General features: G+C 38.0%; 1 protein-coding gene across 4 annotated transcripts in view; it reads right to left on the minus strand.

The window, feature by feature from the left end:
- OGDHL (oxoglutarate dehydrogenase L) overlaps positions 1-15,809 on the minus strand; it is a 69,111-nt gene that overhangs the window by 39,834 nt on the left and 13,468 nt on the right. For 2 of the 4 annotated variants that reach the window (XM_042459823.1, XM_042459822.1), the window contains exons 3-7: positions 15,025-15,216; positions 6,020-6,122; positions 4,981-5,096; positions 4,094-4,248; positions 1,461-1,607 (exon numbers count right to left, since the gene is read on the minus strand). In XM_042459823.1, the coding sequence (XP_042315757.1) occupies positions 1,461-1,607; positions 4,094-4,248; positions 4,981-5,096; positions 6,020-6,122; positions 15,025-15,216 (713 nt within the window). Of the gene's footprint in view, positions 1-1,460; positions 1,608-4,093; positions 4,249-4,980; positions 5,097-6,019; positions 6,123-6,212; positions 6,310-15,024; positions 15,217-15,809 lie in introns of those variants that run through there. The other 2 variants (XM_042459820.1, XM_042459819.1) reach the window with 2 other exon arrangements.

The following is a 15,809-nucleotide window of genomic DNA, read 5'->3' on the forward strand; positions in this document are numbered from 1 at the left end:
GCAAAACTCTAATGTGTGAGGCACAGAAACAAAAAGGAAAGGAAAGGAAACCAAAGGAAAGGAAAGGTAGTGGATTGAGCATTGGACTATGACTCTGGAGACCAAGGTTTGAATCCTCATTCGGCAGTGAAAGCCTACTGGGTGAGCTTGGGCCTCAGTGGAAGGCAATAGCAAGCCTCCTCTGAACAAATTCTGCCAAGAAAAATCCATGACAGATTCACCTTAGGGTCGCCATAAGTCAGAAGTGACTTGAAGGCACACAATAACAATAAAGGAAGGAAATTATGGGGAAAAGAACAGCATGCTGAAATTTAAACATTTAAATGTATGAGTAGGAGGCTATTGGGACTTTCATGCTGAATGCAGTCACATTAAAATTGAGTACTATATCAGTGTAAAAAGGCTTAAGCTTCCCTGCTCATCAAACAACACTCACTTGCTTCCAATTCCAGTACAGCTTCTCAGCTAACCAAGACACTATTTAGTGTTATTCCATAATTATAACTCATGTTTTTGACGGTGTGAGACAAAGGCCCGAAACAAATGGGCTAAAAGAAGCGGCTTCTGGCTACTTTAAGAGCATGGCATTCAGATAATGCATGCTCTCCAAGCATCCAGAAGCTGCTTTGAGGCCACCAAAGGGAGCCCAAAGCCACCAGGAAATGGAGCGGCAAAAAACTGCTCCTCCCAGTGGTCCATTTAAGAGTGTGGCGGCACTGGCCCATTTTGAGAGCAGTCCGTGAGGTTGCCACAGTTCTGGGCCGATAGCAGCCAAAATGCAGGTGGAGCAGCTGCTCCTTACTGCCCATTGCTTTCCCTCCAAGCTCAATTGTATCAACATTTAGTTGATTCTCAACCTTTTGTTGTCAATCTGTTTTAAACAACTGCTCCCAGAACTCTTGTCCACTGGCTATACTTACCGAGATTTCTGGGAACTGAAGTCGAGAATACTAGGATGACCAAAGGTTGAGAACTATTGTTCTAAAACTGGGGAACAGCAATATCTAATCATGTTCACTAAGAGTCGAAACAAACAGCCATGAAGAGGCAGCTTGAAGCCACCTCCACTGAAGATGTCTCAGGTCCATGGCAAACACGCTGCGGTCCTGAAGGCACCTTCCACCACTGGCCCAAATAGGAGCAGAAAAGATCCTCTCTTTTTGGACCAGTTTTGGGCTGCCTTAGCCAGCCTCAGTGCAACCCCCAGGCAGCTTCAGGGAAATCTGGAGGCATGCATTGTCAAAATGCCATGTCCCCGGAGTGGCTTGAAGCAGCCCCCGTCTGATAAGCTGTTTCATTCCAGGGCGGCTTCCGGGCAGCTTGGGGGCGTGCATTGTCAAAACACTATGCCCCCAAGGTGTCTAGAAGCCAACTTTTCTGGCTGTTTTCTTTGGGCCCTAAGTTGGGCAACTAGGTACAGTGCAAATGCGACCACTAAATTCAATTAGACAAGCATTTACCTGTGGGGCATGCCCATTATAATATATTCAATTCCCATTTCACTAGATTTATCAATAATGGTTTTGAGAGCAGGAATCATTACTTCACATCCTTCCAAGCCAAAACGTTTCTCTGATGACCATTTCCGGGCAAGAAAATCCTCAAATCTATCCAGAAAGAAAAAAAAAAAGACTGATGATAAAGTAGTAAGCAATACATTTATACTAAACAGGCATGTTGAATATGTAGTAGGAAGCAGCATATCATCATTTGAAAGAAAAAGAAAATAACATCATACTTTATTACGACAATGCAACGCTAGTAAACAATGAGAAAACTTTAAAATTGCACAGGGGTGAAACAGGTCCATTGAGTGAAGCCATAAGGTTTGGTTAGCCACCAGCAATAACTGCAGTTGAATCTACTCCTCAAGTCTCAGTAAGCAGAGAAATAAAAGTTATAATTTACTAACAGATAAAGTAAGCTTTCCCCTTTTTAAGGCTAGTGTAGTAAACACAATTCAGGTGATTAGAGTCTTTTAATTAATGTTGAAAGAAACAGATAAAATAATTTACTAAACATAAAAGTATCTTCATAATAACTTAAGGAATTAAAATCAGAAAGATTGTACCAGGATACTTTAAGTCTGTACTGCAGTGAATATTATTTATTATTTTCTTATTCACGTATATGCTTTTCTCTTCTGTCCAAAATACAGCCAAAAATACAATAAAATATTACTACTAACCTAAAACAAGTAATACATGTCATTCCCCCCCCCAACAACTTCAAATTGTATCACATACGGTGGATACCTTAATTTGTTTTTCAGAGTGAGACTAAAGACAATGGATCTTATTTCCATGTATACACATACAAGATTCATCTAAATATGCTGAGGATATGACGCGGTATAAAGTCAAACATTAAGTAAAAAATTTGAGGTGATTAACTAGTACCTACTTAATCTGGAAGTATAAAATATAAGGCACAGCATAAATCAAGCCACAGACAGATACTTTCTATAGAGACAGCAAGCAAAATAAAACAGTGGCAACTCCAATTGTGAGCCACCTTGTCTGTTGAACTTAAAATTAAGCTACAATGACAGGTTTTTACTTCTTTTAAGTAGCAATATATTGTCTAGGAGGCACGCTCTCTCTGTTTATATTATTTCCAGCACTTCAAAGTGACATTAAGCTACTGAATAAAAGTGCTCACTGCTATTTTTGGAAGATCAAATGATTCCCTCAAATGCTAGGAAACAGCACTTTCAGTGAGCTATAAAACAAAGCAAAACTCTGCCTATTTTATTGACATACACATCTCAAGTGAGGAAGGAAGTTGCTCTAAGGTGCAAAGATCTTCCAAAGGATCAATTTGGTATGACACCGCTACTATAACTGAACCAAGAAGCAGCATAAAGTCCCTGTCTTCCTCCCTACAGCAATCCAACGTTCCATTCAACCCTGGTTCAAGGAAATATTAGTACTGTCATGAATTAATCAAAGATTTTTAAAATCTCATTGGAAACACTGTAATCTGTACTGGTCTTGGAGGTGGAAAATTTTTCCTCCAGACGCAACAACATTGCTCACCCCTGCTTAAAGCAAGCAGAAATGCAGTCCCTAATCAAAGTGTCCTTATTGACACATTTCTCCTTTCTTCTTTTGCCCCTTATTTTTGCAGACTTGCAAAATTTTACATATTAAACTCGGAATATGCAAGTTAGGTGATTTTATGGAAAACATTTGCAGTATCTGAATGTGTGAATAACTCTGAACGTGATCTGAATGTGAAATGAAGAGTTTCTGTAGTTAAAAAAAATTGTTTTTGTTTTGTTTTACACAAAACATGGACGCACCCCTGACAAACTGTATTACCTACAGAGCCCAATAGCAAAAATTGCCAAATTACAAATGGCTAAGTCCTTGCAATCCTAAATGGAAAAAAAAGGCTAATAGCAAGCAACATCTAATTCCTCTTCTTAGCATTTTTGGTCTATCTACTGGATGCTGTTAGGTTTTCTGTTTTTCAAAGCAAATTCTTCATGAATTACCATAACCAGCACAAGCAATAGTGCAGAGTTTATAGTGCTGAGTTTTATTTTGTTTTGTTTGCATCAGGAAGATAAATGAGAAAAAATGCTGTATGACATATTATTAACAGGCTGTCATTCATACGCCATGTTAACCTGATTATTAAGAGTATCTTGCTCAAATTCATTTCTCTTTTAATTAAACTTGGACAGGAATGATCTACTGCTGTCTCACTAAATAAATACTACCATGGAAGGCAAATGCTATGCTCAAGTAACAATGTAAAATGACTATCCAAATGTTCTAGTTTAGACCAGCATCAGTTGTCATGTTCATTAGCTGTGATGAGGGCCGATAGAACAGGGCTATATTTCACACTGGCTTTTAGTTTCCAGCTGTATTTGAAAGAAGTGCATCTAAGGTAAATGGCATGTTCCTTTCCTTTTGTCTACCTGCCATAAACCCTCCAGCAAAGCCACCAGCTCATTCCCCCTAAGAAAAAGAGACAACGTTGTGTCTTTTCTACGTCTTCAGACAACATTTCTTCTGACAACATTCAAAACATTTCTTAGACAAATCTCATCAGGCATTCATATCACTCCTTCCAAACATACCTTGTTGACCGCACCAGTCTAGCCAACAATGTCCTTTTTTCATCACTGCTGAATTTCATAACACCTGGAGTCTCAAATTTCTGCCGGATCCAATCACACTGCTCTACATCATTAATGAACATAAACTCCAACCCAATGTGTTGACAATATGTATTCTGCATGACAAAATTTTCATTGAAAGTATCAAAAAACAATAAGGGAGTGAAGAAAAATAAACATTAAACATTGCCTGTTTCTTCATTCCCCACCCTGCCCCATAAATAAGCTCTTCCTAAGGTTCAGTGCAGATGTAACACTAATCTTAATCAGGAGCATGCCGTTGTGTTGCACATTCTGTCTCCTGATCTTCCAATCTTCTGCTCAAACTTCCCTCAAACTAACTTCCAAGCAAGCCTTAAGAGTGTGGAGGACACACAAAAGTATCGAGCATGTAAACATTTTGATTCATCCAGCACTGAGATAGCACTGTATCTGCACATGCTCCACTAATTAAATATTTTTGGACTTTTCAAATTAACGTAAATTTACTTAAAGAATACACCAAAGCACACTGAAAAACAATAATGCAATGATACACCATGGCAATCCCAATCATTTTCAGTTAAAGCACACTCAAAATAGCAAGAGCTGACTCTTGCTTGGAGAACTGGATTAAATAACTATAAACAGCACTAGATCAGATAGATCATTTCTGTATGTTGTCCTGTTTTGCAGGGAAATTCTGCAATCTATAGTGTATTTGGAAGAAGAGAACATCTTCTCTTAAAAGTGATTTTCCTTTCATGGTCCAGACCTATTAATACTTGGATACAGCATATTGAAATTTTCCATTAATTTGGAAGCTAATATTAATATTAATACAATACAAGACATATTAACACACTAACCTCCAATCGTCTGATGATTTCCCGCAAAGAAAGCATAGTTTCATTTCCTCCTATGAAGGTGGTTGTAGGCAACTGGAATACTTTGTCCAAGTCAGATTCATACAACCCATAAAATTCTGTGCCATTTGCATTCATAGTAAAAAGGCAGGAAGGAAAATCCAAAAATCAAACACTGATCTCCAACATATACATGGGCCTAAATGAACCTGAGAACTGAAATTCATTAAATGAACTGAGTATACAATTTGTGATGAACTTGTAGAGCATCCTCCAACTTTATACCACTATGATATATGGGATGATTGAAATTCTTCCTTTTAACTTTATTATTTTCATCCTCCTCCTATTAGTCTGACTTGCATAATTTGTAACATTAATGAATTTACACCTATTTTATTCAAAATTAATAAACACTCTCACACACATAACTTTAAAAACTTGCCTACAAAGAAACACCTTTTAGTTTCAACACAAAGAAGGCTTTTTATACCATATTGCTTGAAACAAAAGGGGGAGTGACAACACATTTGGCACATACCTGGAGGTATTGAATAAATATACCATCTGATAAGCCAATTACAAACAAATTCTGCTGTAGGATAAACCTCCTCTCCAGTAGTTGCTAGTATCTTCTTGTCCTATTTTTCTTAAACAAATTTGTTATCATTTTGGAATCAAGAAATCCAGGTTATTTTGCAGTAACAACTAAAATGCATGCCAGATATTTTCAAATAATCTATTTCAAAACCTCTCTACTCGGGCCACTTGTGTGTTGTTGTTAATTAAAATCCCATACTCACATATCTTCTTTCAGGCAAAAGTAGGGACATTTTGTACACAAACATACACATATACTAAAACAACTTACCATAAATTAATAACCAGAGTTAGAGGACTATCTCATTTAAAAGGAGAGGCCTTCTATGTACAGGAGGAAATATTCAGTTTTGCCATGATCACCTAACTGCCTGTTGCACTTAATGAGACATTCCCCTCACCATGAATATTAATTTATTGCAAAGGTGTTGAAAATTCTCACCCAGTTTATCTATAGTAGTGATTAAATCCGATGGAACGAATGAATCCAGGTCAGCATCCAAGATTCCTAAGGGGTCCAACTGAGCCACATGGTGTCCACGGATCTGAATAGGTTGAAATGGGTAAGAAGGGCGGTAGGAAAGGCAAAGAAGAAAATATCATACTAACAAAGTAAAACAAAGGGAAGAGCTCACCAATGCTTGTGCGATTACAGAGATCATTCATGGAATCATCAAAAGAAACGTCATTAATCCCAAGAGGGTCAAGCTGAACTTTGTAGTGCCCTACAACCTGAAAATAAGGAGTACTGTCATTGGATATGTGAGCTATGATAAACTTTGCTGACTGACAAAATAGTTACTGTCTTCCCTATATACTTGCTGAAAGTTATTTTTGTATAAAGTTTAAAGCAGTCTATCACTCTAAGTGCCAAATTGTAAAACTATTAGTAAATCAAGGAACTTAATACGATCTATTTTATAGCAGTATTGAGAAACCTCTGCCATACTTTTTTCAGTGAATAATAAGACACAACTAAGTTGCTGAGGCTGCAATATCATATATATGTAGGAGTAAATCCAGTAACCTCAGTGGAGTTTAGTTCTGAGTAAATGTGTAGAGGATGGCACTACACTGGAGATTCAATACATACTATTTTATAGAAAAATAAAGCAATAGGCAGAAAGTTACCACTCCTGGTCTCCTTTTAACAAATAAGCTGTAGGACATAAAATGCCTTTGCAGAATGAGAAATACTCAGACGTGAGTCACTGCATGTTCCAACAAGTCCACAGTAGTGTTACTACTGTAACATCATTTGCTGTCTTAACATCATTGTACTTACATGCCTCTAGCAGAGATGTTTGCAATTAAAGACTGCCATCAAGACACAACTGAACTAATTCAAATGTGTGACTGGAGTCATAAATAAATTATTTAAGATGATGAACAAATAAATTAACTAAATAAATCCAATCTAGTAGAGATGTTTGTATGCTGGACAATAATTTTTAAACTATGTTCTAGGATTCCTGTGCTACCATGAAGAGCTTCCACAATGAGAAAAGGAGGTGTGAGATCAATCATTACCTCTTTGCCAAGGTGTTTGAATTTTGTTGGTGAGTATTTTGAGGTTTTCGTTTATTGAACAGCCTTTGGTGTACATTATCTTGCTGTTGTTTGTATTTCATCAGTTTTAAGATTTTTAATAGTATTGTCGTATCTCTGTTCTTGCTTCACATTGTTACTTTTATTTGTAAATTGTTTTGTGATTTGTTAAAGAGTATATATAAATTTTATCAGTAAAATAAATAAATATGTTAACTTTCCCCAAAGGCAGTTTACCCTCTGCTTCTCATCTCTTACAATATGATGATGCAAAGGCATATCTGGTGCATTCTGCACCAGAAATAGGTAATATATAGTTCTTCACATGTTGTTGCACTGAAATCTCCATCATCACAGTTCACTCAATTCTTGAGGATTACACATTCCTCACCTGTATTTTTGACCATTCACCAGTTCACATAAATCCAAAGTGAATTCCAGTGGGTCTGACCCGTACCAAGTATGGGCCAAGTGAGCACTGCCCCCACAAATACTCCCCAGAATCCTCTGCAACCGAAGAATCTGTAAAGTCTATCTTCAAATTATCAGTCTGAAAAGCATTGTACTAAGGAAACAACCTGTTCTAGAAGCATTTTTATATAGTGTTTTTAGGCTGTGTTAATCCAGACGTCCCCTTCATAACTTTCATACACTCAATCAAAACAAGATAATATTCTAGTTTAGTAGGTGGGGGGTATTTATGTATCGAGATTTCTTTATGTAGTATATATTTCTTTTAAAATAAATTCATTTGCCAATGTAAAAACCCTGTCCCTAATGAAGATTCTGATTTATTCAGACTATCTCAGACTGCCTTATGTAGCTGATTTGGGGAAAGTACTACACCAAACCAATATAAAGAAAGAAGCAGGTATAGGCTTGCATCATATTAAAACACTTCCCTGTTAAAACAATCCAGCCTTTCAAAATGCCTGGGTAAATAGAGAGCACAATCCTCCCTCAAGAGTGAAGGATTAGCCTATAGCATTAGTGTCTTTTTGCTAGCAGGTAGCAATGGGGACAGGTGCTCTGCAATAATAGAAAATTCCCCTGTGCCCAGGCAGTAAAAAACTGGATGGGTCCTTCCACTGATTGTAGCAAGCAGAAATCGTGAAATAAGGTGTTCTGCAAGTCACAGAAGTGCAGTTTTTGGATCTGCTGGAGCCCGCATGGCAACTTCCCCACAACCACCCCAATGCACATCTATGAAGCAGAAACAGAAAATTAAGGATCTGTTGGGCTGAAAAGTTCAGCAAATATAACCCACTTCTATCAGAGCCAGGCTAGGAAGCGTTCTGTAAGCATGTTTTTGTCTGGCACCTACTGTGCCTTTAACATAACTGCCTGGAAGAGGTATGGCCAAGAAATAACAAAGGCAGCAAAGGGACAGTATCTCTGTCTAATGAATGGCTCACTCACAATCAATCAAGGGCGGACAATAGTGATATGACATGGCTGTCAATGGAGTCAGCTGGAGCTATGCAGATGCTGGAGCAGCATTTGGATGCTGTAATATGCTACATGAGAGCCCATAAAGTATGCTGAATCTCACTGGGCCCTGTGGATTAGTGGTTCTCAAGTCCAGAAACAAGGCAAACAATTGTCCTAGATGGGTTTGGACTTCCTCTACATTCAGCTGCCCTTAAAGATGACACAGATGCTAGAATTGGAGCAAAACAGGAGGACTGCTGATCAAAGTAACATACAGTGGTACCTCGGGATACGAAATACCCAGGTTACGAAATTTTCGGGATACGAAAAAATCCCATAGGGAATTATTGTTCCGGGTTACGAATGTTTTTTCGGGTTACGAAAAAACTTTTGGTGCTTTTTTCGGCTTTTTCGCACGGAATCGCGGCTTTTCCCCATTAGCGCCTATGGCAATTCGGCTTACGAAGGCTTTTCGGGTTACGAAAGCGGCCGCGGAACGAATTATTTTCGTAACCCGAGGCACCACTGTATAGACAACACATAACACCAACCTTAAATAAGCTGCAAATGCTCTACAATTTGCTTCTAACTAAATTCAAGGTGTTGGTGATTACAATGAACACCCTTAGGAGCACCTCTCCTTCTTGTATATGCCTGCCTGAGATCTCCTAAAGAAGCCCTTTTCTGTGACTTCCAGAAGCAGAAATTCATTGCAAGGAGCCATGCAAGAGAGCTTTCTCTGCTGTAGTGTCCCAATTTGTGAAATATCCCCTTGGAGATCAAAGTGATTATATCACTTTTTTTTTCTGGCATCATGTCAAAATGTATCTTTTTAAAAATGCTTTGGGGGCCTAATTTATTTTCAAATGTACAAGTACACATTTTAGCTATCTTAACATTTTAAGCTTTTTTAATTTGTTAAATTGTTAGTTTTTAAGATGGTTTAAATTTTATTATCATTTTAAGCTACTGATATTATTTTAATTGTTTGACATCTGAGTAACCCACAATATTGGGCAGGAGTTCTATAGTGGCATCACATTAAGTTTTTGCTTGAAAATATTCATCAGCATCCTCTTAGTGACATACTTTTATAACATCGCACAATAGAGTTATTCACATTTTGTACATGGAAGTGTCAATCTGAGACATACAAGTCACATATGTGCATTGATATGCATTGTGCATGTATGTACGTCATACATGTATATCAACATGCAATAAGCATTTAGCTGTGCAATGCTGCAATTCACTAATGAGGGGGAATTGCACAACTATTAAACAGCTCGATAGGTGTGAAGGTATTCTGTCTCCTCAATACAGGATTTCAGTCATTATGTTCCGTTTAACATGATGGCACTGTAAGAAATTTGATTGTTAATTCAATTTGTGTGCCAATTACAAATAGAAAGACAATTCCTCTAATCAGGGAAACTGGGAACATAGCAGGAGACCCCATGCTTGCTGTTGTACTTGCTAAACCACCTTAATAACATTTCTTGTTAAGTACACAACGGTCCAAAACACAGTGCAGAAATAATCCTAAGGACTGGAGCGTGGCTTTGGCATGGCTTCCAGACTATTAGGACACATGCATAATTTAAACAGCATACCTCCAAAGTGACCCGAAGCAGCTTTATTTTGGCCTGTCTGTATGGGCCCCAAATTAACTGGCCTGGATCAGTGCTAGGGAATCCTGGGAATTATAGTTTATTGTGGCAGAGAAGGCTAAATGTCTCAAAAATTACAGTTCCCAGAATTCCTGAGTATTCAGCCAAAGCACTTAAAGCAGTCTCAAACTGGATTATTTCTGCAGAGTGTTTTGGACAAACGTAAAGCTGTTGCTTGCTTCTTCTTCTCCTAATTCACAGGTGATGGACCCAGTTGCCTCTAACAAAGCCAATACACTGGGTACAATGAACATGTTAGAACAGCACTACAACTGTTGAATGTAGAATTATTTCTGACTAACAGTGCCATTCCCACCTGCAGCGGGAAGGGATAGAATAGACAGGGAACTTTGACTGGCATGTTGCAATAAATGCTAGGCTTGCTAACAAACAACTCAAATGTTCTACACTGCAGCTGCAATTTAAAAAAACAAACATCAAGTATGAAACATCCAAGAGCAACATTTTCAGATGCCAAAGCTATGCCCAATTTAAAATTTACAATACAGAATGATACAAATAAATACACTCATTCATGACTGAATAAGAGAGTAGTTCTACCTTCACTTAACAGAAAGCTTAAAACAATAGGACATGTGTAGGATTCTCAATTACTAAAGATCTGAACAAGGGGAGGGGGCTAATGTCTTGGCTTTTAGGCCTGGGACAATAATCATCAGCACTCTTGCGAATTATAGTATTTTTCATGTCATGGTCTGATATTTTGTTTGTTTGTTTGCTAAAGCTTTGAAAGGATATTTTGGATTAATTTTCTTGGAGGATGAAGGGAATTTGGATGAAAATGAATGTCATTCTTTTTTTGCCACAACATTAGGCGCATCTACACTGTACAAATAATGCAGTTTGACACCACTTTTAATTGCCATGGCTCCATCCTACAGAATATTAGAATTTGTAGTTTTGTGAGGCACTAGCACTCTGGCAGAGAATACTAAACACCTTGTAAAATTACAAATCACAGGATTCCATAGGATGGAGCTACAGCAATTGCAGTGTCTAACTGCAATATTTCTACAGTGTAGATTCACCCAAAATAAATAAAGAGATACCCAGATTTGTAAGATTCTTTGATGACTACATGGTTGCACAGACCATGAAGGAATATCAGTAATTTTAGTCACAGAAATATATTTACATATTTTCCTCAGATGCTCATTATTTATATGTAATCCTATAAAAATGAGGATATGAATCTGAATCTTTTAAATCAAACAGCTGTTTTTCCAAATAATTTTTAATAAATTAAATTAAATCATAGAAAAGAGTATAATTACTTGTAACATGAATCCTGATCAACCTATGAGAAATGCACATGCTGAAAAATTCTGTCTTACAGAAGGCTGGTTAGGCACATGTGTCCTCTGTTGGATTAGGAACCAAAAATATAACTGATGTGCATCTAAGTGTGGATGCCATCTATTCATGCTGCACTGCTGTTTAAAAGGATGAGCATTTGATTTCTGTCTCCATTCTGGCAGAACAGCTTACACACCTTTTAAAGGACAACCAACTTGTATTGTTTGTAGTTCTTTTTCTTATCTTTTTCTTATCTTTCTTTCTTTTCCTTTTTTTTTTCTTGCCATTGTTTGTTTGTTTGCTTGCTTAATCAAGCTATGCAAAGACAAAAGGTGCGGCAGGGGCAGAAATGTGAGGCGGAAAATTTTACTGCTACATTTTATTGGCAGGAAATTTTACATTATAAAAAGTGCACTGATTCATAAAGTTCATTATATAATATGGAATACATGCAGATCAAATCGAGCATTGGCTACAACACCAATCAAATGTAAAAGTCAAAACTGGAGAAGATATATCACTAGCTGTGCACACATATTTATGTTCAAAGATATTTAGGTTAGTTAATTAGCATATATGCTCATGTATAAATCGACTTTGTGTATAAATCAAGAGCAGGTTTTGAAACCAAAATTATGGATTTTGCTATGGCCTATGGATAAGTCAAGGGTAAAACTTAGGGGCATATAATAAATACTTCTTTTCCTCTCCTTTTACAAATGCATTGGAGGAACATATTTAGGAAGAGCTAAAGAGGAGAGGATCTGTTTATTTGAGGGGTTACAATTGGGGTGTGTAAATGGCATTGCTGATCTTGAAATAACTACTGTACATTTATGCAAATATAGACAGGAAAAGGAATATAAATGAAGAAAAAGAATGAGAATGCAGCCTGAGAAAAGGGCGAGGAGGAACACGAGTATAGCAACCTGTCTCTATTAGGGGCCCAGTGAAGGCACTGACAAGAAGCAGAGCCAAGAAGCCCTTCTTGGCAAAGTGGGGCATGGAAGCCATGCTCCCACCACATTACCCCCACTTGCCCAAACTAGGGAAGGGCATCCCTCCCTCCTTCCCCGTCTTCTTTTTTTTGGCCCAAGCAGAATGTAGCAGCAATGCTGGGGACCCAAATAATGCAGTACTTCCACCAATTTGGACACCTGAAGTGAATCGGAGTAGCAGTAGCCATTTTTAATAATAATAATAATAATAATAATAATAATAATAATAATAATATAAACCTCACCTTGTGTTCACAGTGGCCATTTTTAATAAGGGCTTACTGTATAAGCCTCACCTTGCAAGAGACTGCCCAGCCTTGCAAGGCTTATGCAGTAAGCCCCTATTAAAAATAGCCACCGCTGCTCTGCTCCACTTCAAGTGCCCGAAGTGGAAGGGAGCACAAAGTTCATTTGGCTAGCATCAGCATCATCTGTTTCCAGGACTGACCTGTGGATAAGTCAAAACCCAGGTTTTTGAAGGTAGACTTCTTGCCAAAATGTTTTCATCTTATATACGAGCATGTGTGGTACTACATTAAGAATTTTCTGTGCCTTCAAATTTCCTTAAAATCTAAGTAAGAAATAAAATGCATCATCATCATCATCTGCCTCAGCAATCTTACAAGCCACAGTGAATGATTAATTGGCCACGTTGGTCACAGTGTTCCATCTCTGGAAAGTGTTCTTTAGGAAGCTTTTCCTTGTACCACTACCTATGTTGTAGTAATATATCTGGTTGTTGTATTGTTTTTACAAAATAATACCCAATATTATTATTTTGCACAACATTTGTCTATTATTGAGTTAATCTCAATATGTTTCTCTTCTATCATGCTACATAATTGACAAGAGTATACAACAATCCTTCATTTTAAAACCAAATATTCTATTGCTCATAATCCAAACATTCTATTGCTCATATTCGGATAGGCTCTGCTATATTCTACAGAACCAAACATGAGAAGTAGATTTGAACAATTCAGAGTTTGTAACTGTTAATAATAAATATCTGAAAATGATTTATAAAACTCAGATGCCAGCTCTTCATCACTAAGCCTTAGAAGAGGGTGAAATGTTTTAAGAGCAGCCTGTTATTTCAAATAATCATATTTTGCCACCTAATAGGTACCTACCATCTACAAGACATCTACATTCCCTCAGGCGAAGAATTTCAAAAGAATAAAACATTGATTTAATGAGGGGCATTTTCTTTAAAAGACTTTCACAAACATCAGACTGCAACATGGCCTAATATTGTCTAAAGCTGACTTATTTTAAACAAACATTAGTAACAGTTTGACAGGTCAGGTGTGGTTAAACAAGAAGAGAAGCAAAACCTTATGACCCCAACCTTGCAGTCACACTGAAGGAAAGGACATGGGAACATTCAAGACCAAGGTTTGGTACTGCTTGTTCATGAGACATTTGATTCCATCCATTACTTGAGCCCCAGAAGCCTTCTAAAGGTGAGATGAGGAACAGACCTTAGACTTTTTAGCATGATCTATCCTGAAGTATCTTATTGTGGCCATAGCCTGTACCAGGTGGCACACTGAGACACCCTGTAAATAGCCACCCAGTGTTGGAATGGAGGGTTCCAGATCTTCTAGGAAAATCCAGAGCAAAAGATGACTTATTTTAACACATCACAAGGGGACTATGCAGTGGTTTGGACCGTACACTATCACACACTCTGGACAGTGGAGGACATTTTATTTGGCCTATGCAGACAGGGCCTAAGAGACCAAGAGTATCTCATGTTAAACTGTACAGTATAGCAATGAATATTGTGGGACAGACAATGGACCAATTTATACTGAACTAGTTTAAGAGTAATTCCTGTCCTTTAGAGCAGTGGTGGGCAAAGTGTGGCCTGCAGGCCACACGCAGCCCCTCTCCCAAATCCCAATGAGTACAAGAATGTGCTCCAAAATGCCCCAAAATGACATCTAGGTGGTGCTGGGGGAATATCCACCATGTTTGGAGCTTCCCTGCTCCCCACAGGGGTAAATAAAACATTTTGCCCCAAAATGACCTCTAGGGAATGTGGGAGACAGTTACTTGTTTTGAGGGTCCCCACAGAAGCCTGTTTGTATTCAGGAAGTGACTTCCACTCACTTCTTTATGTTTAAAAAGGAGCCTTTCCTAGGCCTAAAATGGTCCAAAAACTTGGCGAAAATTCTCTCTATGCCCGTATAGGGTGTTTAGAGGCCAAAAATCTTTTTGGTGGAGGTGGGTGCAAGGAGACAGATGGCTCTCTAAGGTCTCCTAGGGGGAAAATACAGCCTTCTAGCGATTGATTGTTGCCCACCCCTGTTCTAGAGAAACGAGAACGGTAGTTTCCTAAAAAAAAGCCTATTTGTTCCCTATTCACATTATTTTTATAAGAAAATAACCCATGGATATGGCATACTATGAAAGTTCATCTGAGACCTATTTCGGGGAGAAGACATAAATCGGTAAATAAATAAGCAAACACTTACTTGATATGCTCGGATTAATGACTGGACAGCCAGGTGATCTTCAACCAGTTTTTCAGCTTTAGCTGGTGACTTAGTAAGACCATGGCTCTGGATAAGCGAAGTTTTACTTTCCGAAAGGTCTGGTAAAGGTGTTTGATAGACTTGTCCAGGAAGAGCCCCAGAAGTAGCATTTCGGAAAAAGGAATCCCAAGACTACATGTGATTGCAGCAAATGGGGAAAGGGGAAAGAAGTGCAGGAGAAGAGAGGGAGAACACATTCTTAAATCAAACTTTTTATTTCTTTAATAAATATACAGACTTCACAACACAATACTTTCTATCCCTTATCCTTTATTTCTAATTCTTTCTGTTCCTTCCCACTGAAGCTATAACTCTAGGGCAATGCAGACATCATGTTCTATTCGGAATAAAGAAACAGGATCAGAGGATACAGGGGTATATACAACCTTTTCCCAGTCTCTCAGCTCTCAAATCCAAAGTCCCCATTCCCTTTACTATACTTCTCTGTTGCCAATGTTCATAATATTACCCTTGGTTAAGCCAATTCCAACAATGCTGACTTCAAAAGTGGATTTAAAAAGTGTGGCTGGGTTAATTTAACTTACAGAAAATGAAGAGAGAGGAAGGGCAACATGATTCATTACCAGTTCCTGACCCATTACATTAATTAGCATTACTTTATGTTGCACCAACCACACATTTGTACTCTTTCACTAATTTTCCTCTATCTTTAGTCCGCTCTTCCTAACAAGACTATAAGCAACACCACTGTATTATTACTGTTG

This window comes from Sceloporus undulatus, chromosome 3, assembly GCF_019175285.1.
Source record: "Sceloporus undulatus isolate JIND9_A2432 ecotype Alabama chromosome 3, SceUnd_v1.1, whole genome shotgun sequence".
Classification (NCBI taxonomy): domain Eukaryota; kingdom Metazoa; phylum Chordata; class Lepidosauria; order Squamata; family Phrynosomatidae; genus Sceloporus; species Sceloporus undulatus.